The sequence below is a fragment of the Acartia tonsa genome, chromosome 14 (genome assembly GCF_053477335.1).
Source record: "Acartia tonsa isolate MP-2025a chromosome 14, ASM5347733v1, whole genome shotgun sequence".
Classification (NCBI taxonomy): Eukaryota; Metazoa; Arthropoda; class Copepoda; order Calanoida; family Acartiidae; genus Acartia; species Acartia tonsa.
In genome coordinates this window covers 34,411,244-34,430,238 of record NC_137273.1, presented here as the reverse complement: position 1 = coordinate 34,430,238, position 18,995 = coordinate 34,411,244, and the positions used below count along the sequence as shown (strand labels likewise).

The 18,995-nt window shown below is 32.7% G+C and overlaps 1 protein-coding gene across 6 annotated transcripts in view; it reads right to left on the bottom strand.

The window, feature by feature from the left end:
* LOC145306509 (uncharacterized) overlaps nucleotides 1-18,995 on the bottom strand; it is an 84,489-nt gene that overhangs the window by 13,596 nt on the left and 51,898 nt on the right. For 5 of the 6 annotated variants that reach the window (XR_013875032.1, XR_013875033.1, XR_013875034.1 and 2 more), the window contains exons 10-19: nucleotides 13,808-13,900; nucleotides 13,085-13,148; nucleotides 11,349-11,772; nucleotides 10,229-10,894; nucleotides 6,812-6,985; nucleotides 4,728-4,814; nucleotides 4,168-4,221; nucleotides 3,981-4,076; nucleotides 3,070-3,130; nucleotides 2,112-2,194 (exon numbers count right to left, since the gene is read on the bottom strand). Coding sequence is in view for 2 of the 6 variants with exons in the window: in XM_080148647.1 (XP_080004773.1) it covers nucleotides 2,112-2,194; nucleotides 3,070-3,130; nucleotides 3,981-4,076; nucleotides 4,168-4,221; nucleotides 4,728-4,814; nucleotides 6,812-6,985; nucleotides 10,229-10,894; nucleotides 11,349-11,772; nucleotides 13,085-13,148; nucleotides 13,808-13,900 (1,802 nt within the window). In the remaining 4 variants the exon portion in view is untranslated. The remainder of the gene's footprint in view (nucleotides 1-2,111; nucleotides 2,195-3,069; nucleotides 3,131-3,980; nucleotides 4,077-4,167; nucleotides 4,222-4,727; nucleotides 4,815-6,811; nucleotides 6,986-10,228; nucleotides 10,895-11,348; nucleotides 11,773-13,084; nucleotides 13,149-13,807; nucleotides 13,901-18,995) is intronic. The other variant, XM_080148649.1, reaches the window with a different exon arrangement.

Sequence of the window (18,995 nt, the reverse complement as noted above, 5' to 3'; positions counted from 1 at the left end):
AAGCCTTCATCTTCAATAACAAAAAAGTTCTAGGCATCTCAAAATAGCATTTTATGTACAATGGAATTTTTGAAAGATTTCCAATGCTCATAAAAGAAAAAACAATATTAAATTACGTTGCCTAGACATAAAATTATAACCTTATCTTTGTCAGAAACTTAGATTGCCTGTAACTGATAACATTTTTACAATAAAAACACCACATTTCATAGTCAAAATCTATGAAAAAAATTCAATTTAAATTGCATTTTTAAACGAAAATCATAGCGGAAACAAAGGGGTAAACTAATACAAGCTTAGCTGTGATTGGTTGTTAAGCTGATTCAGCCTTCTGATTGGCTACAGTACATTCGGTACAACGCAAGTAAAACTTAATTTTTTTTAATGATTTTGACTATAAAAATGGGTATTTTTATTGTAAAAATATAATTAGTTACTGGAAACCTAAATTTATGACAAAAATAAGCTTATAATTTTGTTTCTAGGCCACGTAGTTTAATTTTAAAGTTTTCAACATGAGCATTGCAATTCTTTCAAAATTTCCATTGTACATAAAATGTCATTTTAAAATGCCTAGAACTTTTTTGTTATAGAAGCTGAAGGCTTCAAATTTGGGGTATTTGGTCTAATTGTAGCAGTCTTTCAGCAGTTAAAGCGTGGTATTTCTTGCAGGCTTCCTTTAAGAGCATGCTAAAAAACTTTACCTTCGATAATCATGCAAAGTACTCACCTTAGATTATTCATTCTATTAATAGACAAAAAAATACTGTATAAAAGCATCTCAAATATCTAAAAAATTTATATTAGAGATGAAATTGAAAAAAATGTATATTACCATAAAAAAAAAAAAAAAATTAATGTACAAAGTTATAGGGTAATTCAAAGGAAAGTAAAGTGAGGCGCGAAGCGCCGAAAAAAATCTGACATCAACTACTTAAATAAACATCTTATTTGAGCAAATTTTTTTGGAATTTAAGAAATAATGAAATTACTGAATCATGAAAATTTCCAAAAACTGAAAAATACTGAATAAAATTTTCAAATACTGAATATTCAGTATTTACTGAAAATACTGAAGCCCCAATTTCCAAATACTGAAGAATACTGAAGATTTTCAGTATACTGAAGAATATGGCCACGCTGAATTTGGGGCTACGGGATTTAGGTGGGGGTGTAGGTTGTTGGGGGGAGATAGGTGAGAAAGGGGTAGGGGAGGCAGAGATGCAGGGTGGACAGGACCAGTTAGAATTGTATTCGGATTTGGATGAGAGGAGGGAACATTTAGGATGAACCCAAAGTTGGCAGGAGTTACAGAGGAAGGCACCAGAGGAGCGGGTAATGTTGCGGGAGCAGGTAGAGCAAGGGTATTTGGGACCAGGATTTGGATGGATGTCGCCAGAGAGGATGAGGGGAGGAGGGGGGGTGATGTTGGAGGGTTGGAGTTGAAAGGCCTCCAAGGCCTCCAGAGCTGACAGGGGCTGACTTAAAAGCCCTTTAGGCCAGCCCCGTGGGGGAAACCCAAACGGGAGACATGGCTGTCAGAACAGGTAGTTTGGTGCAGGTTTGCCGGGTATATAGAATGTACATTACAATTATAAGATTAAAACCAGTTTTTTAGCCCCGAGGTGCCGAAGTCATGGGCTAAAATAACTGGTTTTAATCTTATGATTGTACATTTTTATATTCGTAGAAAGCTGGATATAATACAATGCTAGACATAGTTTTTTCGTATGGATGAGAACCGGTTCCTATCCACCGGATTCGAATGAATACGAGAAAGGATTTTTTCAGACAAAAACCTTTGCCGCAAAATGCCAGGGAGGACTATCATCAACACTGATACCCAAAGTTTTATAACCACGTTATCTTATTCGTTGGCTCAAAAACTTTGGGAAGATTCTACTATTGAATTATAATTGGTTGGTTCCAAACTAGTAGTGGTGGCATTTTGTGTATAACCATTTATTTGTACATTGTTAAATTCCTTAATGGAATCCTGCAAGAAATACAGTGTCCTCGTGTGGCAGAGTCTTTCAGCTGTTAAATCGTTGTATTTCTTGAAGGGCTGCTTTAAGTTGGATGAAACTAGCCTCAAGGAAGATGCTTATTACCTAGAATCATGTAGGCCTGAATATGAGAATTGAACAAGGCTGACCATAATCCCACAGAAAATGATGAAACTACCAGAGGCCCCCTAAACAAGAATGCCCATTATAACAGTTTCTTACCTAGATACATGTAGGCCTGAATATTAGTATTGAACAAGCCTGACCATAATCCCACAGAAAATGATGAAGGTATTTTTTTGTCTAAGTAATTTCTGAACTAAAATACTAAATGCAGCTCAATCTATTAAATTTATAAACTCTACATTCATTCTGAACAAAAGGGGAAATGTACTTGATAAAATTAGCCATAAGGCTTTTGAAAGGCATATTGCCGTACTACCGTTCTAACATTACTTGTTAATATCAAAGGCCTGTCGTTTTTTAGGCAGTAGAGATAGACAGCAAAAATTATGTACATGAATTTGTAGACCTCTGTAGTAACTTCTTAGGTAAGGGAAAAAAAATAAATTGGAAAGAACTTTTTGAGGTCAGATAAAAAGGTCGTCTTTAATATGAAGCGCTGCCTCACGTAAGGTTTAGTGTTTTTTTTTTCTCTCGAATTAATTCAGTTGTTGGTTACAGCTTATTTTAAGTAAGACGTCTAATCCTTAAAATAAAGTAAAAAGATGTCTGTTTGATTGTCTCATGTTTGTATTTATGGATCTCACTAACCGCTGAACCGATATGGTTCTTCTTTACGTACAGGGTAACTTCTCATAGGTCCTGGGAAGGTTTATAGCTATTTTGGGGGAGGGTACAACCACCATACCAACAGAAATCGCCAAAAATAAAAAAATAAAAATGTCGCCCTGTTGATATTTTTGGTTAAAAACATAACAAACAATATCTAGCGGAGAAAAAAATATTTTTGGTGAACAGCTGATTTTAACATAGATTGAAAAAAACCACTTTTACGCGTCCCTAGAAGCCTCTAGGGTCGTAACCGCTAGTGTAAACATACCTTGCCAGTTGTTTCTTATCATGATCATCTAATTCTTTCAGCATCAAAGTGAAGCAATATCCTAAATTAGTTTTTTAAAGATTTGTTTTTTAAAAATCCGTTAGTTTCTTAAGTGTTTCTGTAATTTCCAGGGATCTTAGCCGATAAGACAATGGAGGATAAATTGATCTACATCTCAAAGATGATAATAAATTTTCCCAAGAGAGGGGTAGGTTTCTGGTAAAATCCGTAAAGGTTATCCTATAATATAAAGTAATAAGCTTTTTTGTTTGTAGCGAAGGATCTCGCTAACCACTGAACCGATATGGTTCTCTTTTAGAGCAAAGCTTTGTATAGGCCCTGAGATGGTTTTAAGGCTATTTTATTTTTTATAAATAAGTCTGGGTATGGTTTTAAGCTATTTTTCTGCCCTTATTTAGCCCTAGATGCTAGGGGCGCAGCCGCTAGTGTGCTATAAGTTAAAAACAGTAGTAGAACGATAAAAATTTATGTTAACTTTAAGAAAAAAAATTGTCTATGGTTCTTTTTAATAAGAAATACACATATTTAGTTAATATTATCGTTCTACTACTATTTTTAAAGCTTAAAACACACACCTTTACGGATTTTACCAGAAACATACCCCTCTCTTTGTAGGCATAAGCCATGACCACGGGTTAAAACTAAAAATGTGGGTTATTACCTATTACCTAATTGGATCGGGTTTCTCGTTCGATTTCAAGTGATTATCAAGAGAACCCAGGGTTACCAACTAATTATGTCCTGACATAGCAGAAGTATGAACCATTTTTAACGTCTCTAATTATGAGGCGGTGTCGGACCATGATTCGAACCTATAACCTCCCCGACGACGAGCGGGTGCGCTACGTGTTGAGCCACGGTCGCGGTTAAAAATTAAAAATATGGGTTACTTGATAATCTGGCGTTCTGTGCTGCAAGCACGGTGAGAATCAACTCGGGCGATATGAATTTTTTCTCCCGGGCCTCATTCAAACCTCTTATAGCGGCTGAAAAAATGGATATATGGAATACGTGTAGTTTTGCACCATTTTACATTACAACATTTCTTTTTATTATTTGGTAATAAAATATAGTCACCTTCTCCCAGCGAGACAGATTTAAATACTCTCCAGAATTCATAATTCCAGTGTCCTAGATAGAAAAAGATTAGTTTCTAATAAAACATAATGCCTATCAAAAATTTTAAAAAACATTAATGTCTTTTTGTGTACAGACATGCAATCAAGGAGATACAAGACATTTTTTTTGGGGGGGGGGAACAAAACTCAATAGACCCTGGAAAAAGAGGGGGAGATTAATGTTCTCGCTATACTATACAATATGAGGCATAGCCTATCGGTTACACCCCCCCCCCCCCCTTGGATATTTTCAAAGGGTTTTATAGCAGCCACTAGTACGTATCCATTTAAACAAGGATGGCAACATCCAAAAAGCGAAGCTCTGAAACGGTGGACAGACGAACAGTAACACTTGTAGAGTGTTTACTTTACAACTACGATTCACCATGCCAAGTTTGAAATCCATAGGACAATTCCAAAATATATCTAAACTAACGAAGAGCTATCCGTTACGGACGGACGGACAGTCGGACGGACCGACCCTAATTTTAGAAAAATTTAGCGTTTTAAAAGATATACCTAGGAAGTTAAGCTCTTCAGTAGAAAGATATTCATTAATATGGGTTGCATCAGACTTCAGAGCAATTTCCATGACCGTCTGGTATTCTAATAACAAAGGATAATATTATTAACAAGTAGCGAAGCACCCAAAAAATCAAAGGGATAGTTGCATAAAGTGCATTTCACAAATCTGATTTCAAGCATAGGTTACAAGTATACCATCAAACATATATAAGGGGGGGGGGTTAATGCAACCGTCTCGTAATCAGTGAGCAAATGACACTTACAATTCGAATTTTGATCTGGAATTTTGCATAAGTAATCCTTGGTAGGTCTATTTTCCCTAAATTGAACAAAAAGTTGGAAAAGTAACGGCTAACGGCTCAGCAGTTTAGCCATTTTTAAAACTATTTCAAGGGAAATCATCACGAAACCTATCTCCACATGATAATACTCTATGCTGCTCCAAAACATTTTCAAACTGTTCTAGCCGCTAGTTGTTGGTACTAGAAATCTAAAAATGATTTTTTTGTATCATTTCACATGATTTAAAGCAAAAATATGTTTCAAAAAGTTGATTCCTACATAATTTATGGCAGATTTGCCCTAAAAATAGCCAAAAAATGGCTAAACGGCTGAGCCGTTAGCCGTTACTTTTTCAACTTTTTGTTCGATTTAGGGAAAATAGACCTACCAAGAATTACTCATGAAAAATTTCAGATCGAAATTCGAATTGTAAGTGCCATTTGCTTACTGATTATGAGATGGTTGCATTAATACCCCCCCCCCCCCCCTTTGTATTACAATAAATAACAAACAATTAGACATCACTAAATTAGTCGTCATGCTGTTTTTGAGAAAATGATCCAGCTTTTTAAATTTCATACATTACAAGAATGAAATTTTCAAGTCTTGATATTTTTAAAACTACATAGTAGAAAATTGAAGTTTTTTAAATATATGCCCTATAAATGTAGTTTTAACCAATGAAAGGGAAAAAATATGCAGTTCACTAAATTCAAGTTTAAATGCATTTGGTGAAACTACCCTTTTGGTGGACAGCGGACAAAGTGACATGCAGTTTTTTTTGTGATCAAAAGAGAGAGAGAGAAGAAAGAAGGTTATGATAAAAATCTTTATAAAATAGAAAGTATTAGTTTTGTAACATGACCGACAGACAGACGGACCGAGTAAGTTTTATAATTACCCAGGGTTGTCATATTAGGCACTTTTTTTGATATTTGGCAGCCCAATTGCCCAAAAGGGTTTTAGGCGCCCAAAAGTGGTTTTGGGCACCCTTTTTGGGCAAATGTCGTAAAAAGCATATAAAAAGGATATAGAATAGCCTAAAACCATACCGAGACTTATTATTAGAAATAAAATAGCCTAAAACCATCTCAGGACCTAAAAAAGCTCCACTGGAAAGGAGAACCATATCGGTTCAGCAGTTAGCGAAATCCTTCTCTAGATACAAAAAAGCTTACTAATTTATATAGTTAGCTATTGGCTACGGCCTTAGAGGCCTCTAGGGGCACTTGAGGAGGGGAGAGTAAATTTGATAACCTTATTATTATATTAGATTTGAAAAGAAAAAGTAAAAAAAAATTTGGGGGGAATAATTTTTTTTTTTGGGGGTGGGTTGCCTCCCCCAATTTTTATTTTTAGTTTAAAAAATTTTTGGGGGGGTGTAATTTTTTTCCAGGGGCGATTTCTCTTAGGAGGGTGGTGGTACCCTCCCCCAAAATAGTTATAAACCTTCCCAGAACCTATGAGAAGCTACCCTGTTTAGGAGAACCCGATCAGTTCAGCGGTTAGCGAGATCCTTCGGTAAAAACAAACAGGCACACATCCTGTTACTTTTGTATAAGGATATCACCCAAAAAATAGACCCGCCCCCCCTCTTTTTCCACCCCCTCCCCTTTTTCTCTCCCCCCAAACGGGGGGTGCCCAAAACTGCCCAATAGGACCTTATATTGGGCGGCCCAAACTTCCCCGCCCAAAATGACAACCCTGTAATTTACCCCCCCCCCCCAAAGGTAAAAATTTTGGGAGGTAAAAAAATTTGCGGCACTTTAGGGAATAAGTTGAAGTTATTTTTAAACCTGTATTTTCTGTTCTTTCTTCATCATCATTTGATTTTCGGTCGGCGCCGGCGGTTGATTTGTTGATATCGGAAAATTGTGCCGCTCGCATTTTCTTTGTTTTAATCGGCGGCAGCGACTGGGTGGTCTTAACGTCTCCAAAAGTTCCAAACATGATGACTGATACTTTGTTCCCTGGTCACAGGGTGTATTTATTTACAGGGATCATAAGAAATAAGACAATGGACGATATATTTATATACAGCCCACGCTTGGTTTTTTATTAAATGAATAAGTTAGGGTACAATGTTTGGCACTTTCGATATAAGTAAATGATAATAAAAAACCCATAGAATGCGATAATAACTTCAGAAAAATCGAAGAAAATAGTTTTAATACTTAAACTGTTTTTAACCTATTTTTTTAGCATATATCAAAAATATACTATGACACAAGTAGAATCAGACTGCAGAGCCCAAATTTGAATTAAGTCCCCAATAAACTTTTTTTGGGGGATTTAAAAATCAATTTTATATGTTGCTGTGATCATTTTGATGGAAGCAAAAGCATTTTTTAGTTTAGGGTTAAATTGTTTCTTACAGAACAATTTGATGTGATTCAGATTATATCAATACAATAATAAAAACTCTACTCTGTTCGATGCAATTAATTTTTTTTCTAAAACAATAATTTATAAAGAAGAAATTTAACATTAAAATAAAACATATTATTCTAAAGTCTGAACCAATTAGAAGCCTTGTTTCATTTCAGTTTTTTACAATTCAAAAAAGAGTGTTTTCACAAAGTGACTTATTTCCAATGTAGTTAAATAATTTTTATTTAATTAAAATGAAAAGAATGAAAACTATACACATAAAAGATACATGCTTTTTAAAAATATTTAAAAAAATAAGTTTGAATAATCTTATATTTTATCATATTTGTATATGTGACAAAAAAAAATTTGTTGTATTGCGTAAATGTTTGTTGTCATCTTTCACTATTTAACCCTTTACAGCCAATTTTTTTGTGTTTTAAATAAGTGATGGAAAACAAGCACGATAAAGTTAATTCATTGATATATTGTAAAGAATTAAGTTTTTAATGAATTAATTTAGATGAAATCAAAAGGCCTAATTTTACTCTATACCAGAATACTATATATATGAAGCAAAACACTCTAAAAGCTACGAATTTTACCCAAATAAAAAAAGACCTTTTGCTCTGATCAAAAATGACCACAGCAACAGTAAAATTAATTTTTAAATCCCCTCAAAAAAGTTTATTGGGGACTTAATTCAAATTTAGGCTCTGCAGTTTAATTCTACTGGTGTCATAGTATATTTTTGATATATGTTTTAAAAATAGGTTAAAAACAGTTTAATTAACGTTTTTAAGTTTTTCTTCAAAAAGTTTAGATAAGATGCCTTTAAAAGTCGTCTATGATTTTGTCAGGGATAAAAATGTAACTTTAAAATAAGAATTACAACATATTTTTTCAATTAGTACAAAGTAAAATTTTGAACATTTTATTGATCAGTATATTTTTTAAAATGTGAAGTAGAAACCTGAATATTTTATCATGAAAATTGTGTTATGATTTGATTGTCTGCTAGATTACAAGAAAAAAGATACTGACAGTACTTGTTGGTTCTTTAAAAATAATTAGGTAGATTACTTTCAGAACCCCTCTTTTTGCAACGTTATTTCAATAGAACAGAGCCGTAGTCTTAGTGTACTCAATATCTAGACAGCCAACCATTGTTTTAGAATTGTTCAATTTTTTTAACTTCTGATAAAAACAGAATTAATGGTATTTTTGTAAATATTATACCTCCAAGAAATGGCTATACTTCCCAATCATATGTTGTGTGATATTTAAGAGGAATTATTTTGATATAATGTCATTAAAATATTCGTTGAAAAAAGTGCTATTCTAGCTTATACTTTACATTTTAATGTGTATGATAATTCAAATAAAAGATAATGAAGATTTATATTATATTTAATTGTTATAATTATAAAGAAAAACCTGGAAACAGTAAAAAACTGACTTTATTTTATTGACGTAGGGAAAATTTTGTCAAATATTTGAATAAAAAAACAATACAAAACAAAATAAATTATTTTTAATATAGTCACAAAAAGGCTTAATGAGTTTAGGAAATATTTCATTCAATAATCATGTCATTTAAACTCTATCACACAGAATACAGTGTAAAGAGATGTTCTCGTTTTAATTTTAAGTAATTTCAAATGCATTTTAATACCTTTTAATGAATTATTTTTTGAAACATCTTTTTATAAAATGTTATTGATTTTTGAAGTTATATGTTAAAATGTTTTTAAATTTTGTTAACATTTTGTTTTAAATGTAGAAAATTGGTAATTCTAAACATTCAAAAAATGATTCTATTAAATTTTCATCACTTAAATTGCATGTTTGATGAAATTTTCAACTGATAATTCAAGAAAAATCGTTTAAGTTTTATTATATTTTACTTTGAAATGTTAAAAAAATATAATTATTGTCAAAAATGTGGAAGTTATACTTTCCTCAAAAAAAGACCTAAAACATGCAAATTAACACGTGTAATGAGATTTTTTTTCTTTCAGGTTTAATTTTAAGTAATTATTGATATTTTTTGTAAAAAGGATTTTATATAAAAAGTTTTAAAACTCGAGTTATGTAGTGGTTCTAAAAAAGGTTGCGAATTTATGCAATTTTCTTGCAAAAAAAATTTTCTAGGATTTTAAAAATAGCAAAGGGTGTTATTAGACGTACTTACAGATACAATTGCAAAGTCATTTTGGCCAAACACTAAAATAAAGTTTTGACATCTGAGGGACCAACCGTGAGCCCCAATGAAGACTACCATAAATACATTACAACTTGTGTATATGAAAAATTGGTTGCAAAGGTAGTTTGAACCAACCAAATAAGATATACTAAAAGTACCCAAAGTTTTTGAGCCAACGAATAAGAAAAGGAGTTTATAAACTTTTGGGTACCAGTATAATTTACAGTGTCCTATCCCTTCCTCAGCATAAGGAGGGAGAGGACATTATAAGGTAAATTATATACTGGATACCTTTTCAAAAGGAATCTATGTCATTCTTCGATAGAAATTTTAATTAAATTTTTATTGATTGGTATAAACTAGCAGTGTCTAAACTTTTCCAACCATAATTTTAATGCGCAGAAGTGGTAATTAATAAGATATTTCTTGATTATGCCTAATGTTTCTGGGAATCCCTTCTCCCCAACAAAAAAAAATATATATAATTTACCTATATTATCAATTTTTTGGTGATTCAAGTCGCAAAACTTGACATTTCAAACAATCTTTCCGGGGAGGAGGGGAGGGATGGGGTTGTATCTTCCAGCGACATTTTACTGAAAGGAATTCCTTAGCTGTTATAAATACACCCGCCCACCTTGTGCTTGCGCATAACCATCAGCTGACTTGGATGTATTAATGGCTTCCATTTGTGCATCCTCATTCATTATATTAGCTCCTAGTATATCACCTTGAGGAACGCCCAAACTGTTATCCTTATGAAAAGTGGATGAATTTTCACTGAAATTTCTCAAGGGTATGTAGACATTCCTACTTTTCTCTGGTGTGCTACATGTACTTTTGTTTGACCTGTCAGTACTACTGATGGATGAAAAATATCCTTTTTTATGTGAATTTGTTGAGATTTGGGAGTGTAGCTTTTGGTAAGTTCTTTCAGGCGTTGCATTCATATAATTTTCAGTTGTGTAATAATTTCCTAAATTTAACGGCTGACTGCTATCACTCGAAGATGTTTCACTAAAATTATTTCTAGGATATAATATTGTACCCTTGTCTACTTTTTCATTTTTTCTAGTTGTATCACAGTTGTTGCTCCATGAGGTATTTCTAAATTTGTTGCCAATGTTTAGAAAACTAGTGCCACCCACTGGTGGACCATTATACATGTGAAGAGATCTAAAATGGTCGAAATCTTGTGAGTGAGAAACACTGCTTTCAGAAATATATCTTGTTCTTGCCCCCAATATTCTTTGATGGTTTGAAGGGGGAATGGAAATACCAGTAGAAGGGTGTTTGTTGCTTCCTACAATTTCAGGGTAAAAGATAGGTAATTGGGCATTATTCTACAATATTCTACAATATGAACAAATGACAAGATGTAGTATTAGCAAAGCACATAAAAGCATTGATGGACAAATGGAAGCTTGAAATTATATGTATGGCAGATAAAAGGGATATGTGTCAAGTGCGTTCTTAAGTCTAAACTACAATAAAGTCCAAACAATGAAGATGGCAACATACGTATAATTAAAAATCATCATATATAAAATTGACTTTTTGGTCTTAATTGTAGGGTTGCTACACTTTCTGAATTGTAACTCACTGTTACATGTACATCATGCAAAGTTTTGAATGGTTAAGATTTTTAACATTCAGAGCTATCTGTCACTGACGGACAGGCCCTAAATGTAGAGTAGCTTCGCTTAAAAGAAACATTTGTTCTCTGTACGTCCATTTACACTTTCTATTACCCATACCTGGCATACTCTGAACACTGCTACTAGTGTTATCCGTGAAACAGCTGTTCTCTGAGGAATTCAGGAAGGTATTACTGAAAGATGATTTATACTGCGCGGGTTTTGAGGTACTTGGCAAACATTGCATTGCGTTCATCGAGTTTTCTGAACTACTGAACCCAAAGCCGATTGAATTTTCTGAACTCAACCGGTTGATTTTTGGCTTTTCTGAACTTATTAGACCGATGCTTATTGAGTTTTCTATATTCAGTCCAATACTCATGGAGTTTTCCACACTTAGGTCCAGGACGCTGGAGTTTTCTGAACTTAGTTCCAATGGATTTTCTGGTCTCTGGTTAGCTGTTCCTATATGACTGGTGATTGCTGCTGAAGACTGCTGAGTCTGACTGTTGGCCTTCTTCGCATGAAGTTTTCTAAATCTAACCTGATTAAAACAAACAATGCATTATAGGTTGATTTTTCTCCATCAAATAAAATTCTAAAAAAACGATGTTTAGCTCAGTTACTATCCAATTTCTCAGAAAAAACGTGTCCTAACTTTTTTACTTTTTTTAACCCATTCATAACGAGCTCCAAAAGTTCAAAGTTTTGATTAAACGGGGTTCAACAAAATAGATTTTTTCAATAAGGGGGGGGGGGAAGTTTTGCCACTTTCGCGTAATCCGTGATTATTAGGTTAGGTATTGATGTGGGACTACAGATTATTTGGGATAAAAGTTTACTTTTGGGTAGTACTTCACGTATCTTTAATAATTTTTTGGATAGGTCTCCAGGTTCAGGAGCTGCAGGCTGGAAGGTGGTTTCTGGACAGGTAAAATTTTTGAAAAATTTTTGTTTGAAGAGTTAGAGATCAAATTATTAAACAATATATGCATCTTTTTGGATGTTATTGAGATATTTGAAGAAAAAATAAAATCGGCCTCCAGGTTCAGGTGCTGCAGGCCTCCAGGTTCAGGTGCTGCAGGCTACCAGGTCCACTCTGGACAGGTAAAAAATAAGTTTTTTATTTGAAGAGTTAGAGGTCAACTTATAAAACAGAATATGCATATTTTGTGATATTATTGACATATTTGAAGAAAAAATTAAAATCGGTCTCCAGGTTCAGGTGCTGCAGGCCTCCAGGTCCACTCTTTTTTATTTGAAGAGTTAGAGATAAACTTATAAAACAGGATATGCATATTTTTTGATATTATTGACAAAATTAAAGAAAAAATTAAAAATTTGCTTCCAGGTTCAGGTGCTGCAGGCCTCCAGGTCCACTCTGGACAGGTAAAAATCAAATTTTTTATTTGAAGAGTTAAAGGTCAACTTTTAAAACAGAATATGAACCTTTAAAGATGTTAATTGACACATTAATTTTATTTTTTTCTACAAATATGTCAATAAAATAAAAAAAGATGCATATTCTGTTTTATAAGTTGACCTCTAACTATTCAAATAAAAAATTTGATTTTTTACCTGTCCAGAGTGGACCTGGAGGCCTGCAGCACCTGAAACAGGAGGCCGATTTTAATTAAAAATATTATAAAGTAAAAAGTTATAAACTAGGCATGACATAAAGACCGACGGACGAAGTAAATTCTATACTGTGTACTAATGGTTATAAGAATCGTCACACAAAAAATAAGCCGCCTATCTTGCAGCTAAGAAAATCACATTTCCCCCATAGTGTTACGGACTTACTAACGGACAAAGTAATTTATAGAGTAGCTTCGCTACTAAGAATTGGATTTAACCTGTTTTTGGTCCTCTGACAGAATCTTATTCTCGCTCATACCATTCTCAAAACATTTTCGCATTCTTAATAAAAACTATAAGAAAATTTTTTTATAACATTTCTAAAAGTACAAGGACAACATCCAAAGGAGTGAAAGAGAGGGAACCTGTTATATTCACTAAACAATATCAGCAATTTCTCTTAAATAGCAGCAGAGAAAATCACATTTTTCTTATTGCTTTACGGACGGACAGACAGACAGACAGACAAAGCTAAGTATAGATTAGCTTCGCTACTAAAAATATACTAATGTAAAACGCATTAACGTTTGATGTATGTTAGTTTTTTTGTTCATTTCCTTTAGTTTTAGGTTTAGTTCCTTTTAAAATTATTGAAAAGTTTAAACACTGCTTTTATTTTTAACCAACCATCAAGATATCGTTAAAAGTACCCAAAGTTTTTGTAGCCAACGAATGAGAAAATTTGGTGCCAGTAAAATTTACAATTCAAAGCAAACAAATGAAAGAAAGTAATTATACTATAATTAAAGGTACCAATATAATTTACAATTCGAAGCAAACAAATGAAAGAAAGTAATTATACTATAATTAAAGGTACCAATATAATTTACAATTCAAAGCAAACAAATGAAAGAAAGTAATTATACTATAATTAAAGGTACCAATATAATTTACAGTCCAATGTCCCCTCCCTGATAATTGTCACCAATCTATCTAGGTACCTGCAGTTGGAGCAAATCTTGCGAGAATTTCCTCTAACAGAACAGGTGCCACCACGCAGACACATGGTGCTCACTCCTTTCTGGATACCTCGCCTAATAACAAGTTGGATTTATAAGAAAGCTGGGTGGTTTCCCACAAAGTGCCTACTCGAGCACAGAAACCCCCCCCCCCCCCCGGCCCCCTCCCCACCCGCTTAATTACAAGTTATTTTTGATTTAATTGAGGTCAGGTTAGGTTATATAGGATACAGGGTAGAAGACACACAGAGCTCCATATGGTTAAGGCTCCGCCATTGCATCATAGATAGAATGACAAAGTAAATTATTTAATGCATTTTTAATGGTAAAAGAAATCTTCCCAAAAAATACAGCCATATATCTTATTCTTGACTAACAGCCTTTCCCCCTTAGTGTTACGGACTGACGGACGGTCACACAGAAAAGTAAATTATAGAGTAGCATTGTTATGTATCAAAATTACCTAAAAAATGCTCTACATGACAAGCAGGTTATTCCTAAAATAAAATTGAACTTTTAACTTTCTTGTGCTATAAAGTAACAGGATGTCTTTTTGTATGTCCTATAAGATTACCTTTAATATCAATTCAACAAAGGGTAAATCACTTAAGTAGGCTTTTAGAATTTTAGTGGGCATTGCCATTGTTCTTTCAAAACTGGCAAACGTTCTCGTCTATTGGGTGTTACTGTTGGTCATCCTAATTCTTCTAAAAGCAGGAAGGTAGGGGACATTTGATTTTATACTAAACAGGAACTTAAAATTTTGTAACCATATTATCTTATTTGGCTAAAAATCTTAAGGGACTTTTTAGAATTTTGCTTAATTGGTTCCATACTAGGTAGTTGTGTCAAGATTTCAAATGATTATGAGATTGGGTAAATTTGTTTAACATCATTGGGGATGGACTAAGCGCCATTACCTCCATAATGTGAGGTAGGTTTCTTGAGAGGTATTTCACACACCCCGCATCTAGCAATGGGAGCAGCTGCAGGTTCATCATTAGTGGTATCATCACCATCTGCAGTAGTGTCATAACCAGCATCGTTGCTGTTCTCCATACCATCTTGAGAATCAGGAGTACCTTCAAAATATAATGGTAATCAAGGATCTAAAGTAATAAGACAACAGGCGATAAATTGATGTACATTCCCAATGATTATACCTACACAATATTATTCCTTTTGTAGGTAGATTATAATTAGCGGTTGAATCGTTTGGACATTCAACTTAATGAACCAGCCAATAAAAATTTAGTAAAAATCCCCGAAGACGTAGCGTAATAAACAGCTCTACGTACGTCACTCCCTCCTGGTAATACCGATGATTGAACCAACTTACTTGGTCCGTCAGTCGGTCAGGCATGTAGTTCCATTTTGGGAAAATAGACCTACCAAGCATTACACAGGCCAAGTTTTATAACGAAATTCGGATTCTAAGTGCCATTTACGCATTGATTACGAGATGGTTTCATTACCCCCCCCCCCCCTTACCTCCGTCATCCACTCTTTCATGACTATTTGTATTTGTATTGGCAGCAGCACTAGGGTGAGCTTCTCTAGTATCACTAGTAACAATCAAATTATAAGGATATATTGACAGGCAGGGATCTTAAGGGATAAGACAATGGACAATTCGTTGGTGTATGATGTATGGGTGAGTTGCACCTGGGCTGAACAGTCAACTTGTCAACTCATTGCTAGACTCTTGGTCTTTCACCTCATACCCCTGGTACACTACATAGCAGACAATCAACCCCTTGATTGCACGATCTTTGTTTGGAGATCCTCACTGTGCATGGTTGCGCCCCTAAGTTGGTGTAAATCGCCAATATGGTATAATTACCCCTGCTGTAGAATATAAATATTAATTGATAAGCTTGAACCAACTAATAAATACAGATTTTAAAAAAGTCCCCAAAAATTATATAAACTTTAGGTACCAGTGTAATTTACAGTCGAATGTCCCCTCCCCCCCTGATGAACAGAAAACAGAATAAAAATCACAGATCAGCGCTAGTTTATGATTTGATTAGGTATCTAATCTTAACTTTTTGTTCAATAGTTTTTAAGTTTTATTTATCCTTATATCCCTGCTAATATTGGTGTCACTATTGCTGGAGACATCATCCCTTATTCCCTGATTGTCAACCATTTCCTCCATTTTGTTTGGTAGTTTTCTGAAACAAAAATTTTCATGATTTTTGTCTTAAAAGGAATAGTTGCAAAAATGCCATCTAACATATAAAATTTGTATTACAATAAATGGCAATCAATCCAAAAAATATGATTTCCAAGTCTTGATATTTTTAAAACTACCTTGTAGAAAATTGAAATTCTGTCAAATATGGGTATGTCCTATATATGTAGTTTAAACTATTGAACAGAAAAAAATATGCAGTTCACTAAATTAAAGTTTAAATGCACTTCGTGCAACTACCCTTTTTAAAACATTATCAATTTTTACATAGTCTAGAAAGATTAGCATTAACTCTATTGGACTATTTAAGGTTTTTAAAAGCGAAGCTTTCCTATTATTAATATCCTAAACGGTTGGTCTTTTCTTTAATTTAGACATGTTAGAAGTGTCCTATCGTTTTCAAATTTTAAATGGTGATTCCTATAACAGTTTTTTACGATTTAAGATGCGTAGCAACTCTGTAATCGTAATCAGAATGCCCATACGTCCATTTAAAACATGTTGATAATTAACCTTTTTTGAAAAAAAAATTTTATGATATAATTATCCTATTCATCTGATTTTTGGAATGATGATTCTCTAGTTTACAAGAAGGTAATATGCTATAATCAAGTCCTAAAAATGTAAGTATATACTTTAATATTATTCTGTATTTAAGAATTTTTGCTACAAATTTACTTGCACTTTTGTTTCGACTTATACATTTATATTTTGCTCATTCATTTTTGACACTCTACAAATGTTACTGTTCGTTTGTCTACCATTTCAGAGCTTCGCTTCACTATGGATATCGTCATCCTTGTTTTTACATGTTGGCATTTAAAACCTTAAAAGAAGGTGTATCAACTTTTTCACTTTTTATTTAAGATAGCTAGCCGGTTCTTTTAGTAAGTAGTAGATGTAAAATTTTTCATAGAATTCAGATATGCAATCGGTTTTTTTGTAGACCTCTTATTTTTGAAGTAATTTAAGTTAAAAAAAAAAAATTAAGTCGATTTTAAGGTACTAAAATGCAACAAAAAAAAGAAAGAAAATGGCCATTATGAACAAAAATAGTAAGATCTTTAATTTGACACCTTACTTTTTCAATTCTGTCAAGTAATTATTGAAAAAAAAAACGATTTTTTAAAACCCACGAGAATAAAAACTTTGAACTAAATTTTATCATTACCAAGGCATAAGAAATAGGCATTATATATACTGTTAGAAATAGAAAAATATTACAAATCCATTCTAAGCAAAATTGAAATAAAAAGTTTACAATATAGTTTATAAACTACAATAAAAGGAATTATAGGAAAATATTATATTATATTATATTATACAGGCAACCACCTTATATTTTGAATTGAGAATAGAAATGGGAAGGGGGTAAAGAGGGGGTAACTAGGGGATGACGAAAGTGTTGCCTGTACAACAAAATACAATAGGCCATTTTTTCATTTTGTATTTTTTTACTTTTTTTCAATTTTGCTTACAATGGATTCGTAATATTTTTTCTGATTCTAAAGGTATATATGAACCCATATTTTTTTACCTGTGAAATGATAAAATTAAGTTCAAAGTTTTTATTCTCGTGGGTTTAAAAAATCAATTTTTTCAATAATTACATGACAAAATTCAAAAAGTAAGGTTTCAAATTAAAGATCTTACTATTTTTGTTCATAATGGCCATTTTTTTTCTTTTTTTTGTTGCGTTTTAGTACCTTAAAATCGACTTAATTTCTTTTTAAAAAACTTAAATTACTTAAAAAATAAGAGGTCTACAAAAAAAAACGATTGAATATCTGAATTCTATGAAAAATTTTACATCTACTACTTACCAAAAGAACCGGCTAGCTATCTTAAATAAAAAGTGAAAAAGTTGATACACCTTTTTTGAAGATTTTTCTTTTTTGTTAGATATTAATCAATACATTTCACTACTACGTACTATCACTAAAATGTTTAAGCTAAGCACATATGGACAATACATAGTACATCAAGAGAAAAGTACATTAAAAGTAAAGAGAGTTGAAAAAAAGAGAGAGAAAAAGATAGAGAAAGAGGAAGAAAGAGGGAGAAAAAAAGATAAAGAAAGAGAATAAAAGAGAAAGATAAAAAAAGAGAAAGAGAGAGAATGAAATAGAAAGAAAGATAAAAAAGAGAAAGAAAGAAATTAAAAGATAAAAAAGAGAAAGATAGGGAAAGAGAGAAAATAAAAGAGAGAGAAAAAAAGAGAGAGAGAAAAAAAGAAAGAGAATGAAAGCGAAAGAAAGATAAAAAAAGAAAAAGAGAGAGAAAGAAAGAAAGGGAAAGAAAAAGAATGAAAAAGAAGGAGAAAGAAAGAAAGAGCGAGAAAAAAAAGGAAGGGAAAAAAAAGAGAATAAAAGAGAAAGAGAAGGAAAGAGAGAGAAAGAGAATGAAAGAGAAAGAAAGTAAAAAAAAGAGAAAGATAAAAAAAGAGAAAGAAAGAGAATGAAAAAGAAAGAGAGAGAATGAAATAGAAAGAAAGATAAAAAAGAGAAAGAAAGAAATAAAAAGATAAAAAAAGAGAAAGAGAGAAAAAGAAAGAGAGAGAATGAAAGAGAGAGGAAAAAGAGAGAGAGAAAGAAAGAAAGAGAATGAAAGCGAAAGAAATAAAAAAAAAAGAGAGAGAAAGAAATAGAAAGAAAGAAAGGGAAAGAAAAAGATAGAAAGAGAGAGAAAAAAAGTTGAAAAAAAGTGAGAAAGAGAAGAAAGAAAGAAACAGATATAAAGAGAATGAAAGAGAAAGAAAGAGAGAATGAAAGAGAAAGAGAGAGAATGAAAGAGACAGAAAGATAAAAAAAGAGAAAGAAAGAAAGGAAAAGAATGAAAAAGGAGAAAGAAAGAAAGAGAGAGAAAGAGAAGGAAAGAAAGTGAATGAAAGAGAAAGAAAGACAAAAAAGAGAAAAAAGAAAGAAAGAGCGAGAAAGAAAGAGAGAGAAAAAAAGTTGAAAAAAAGTGAGAAAG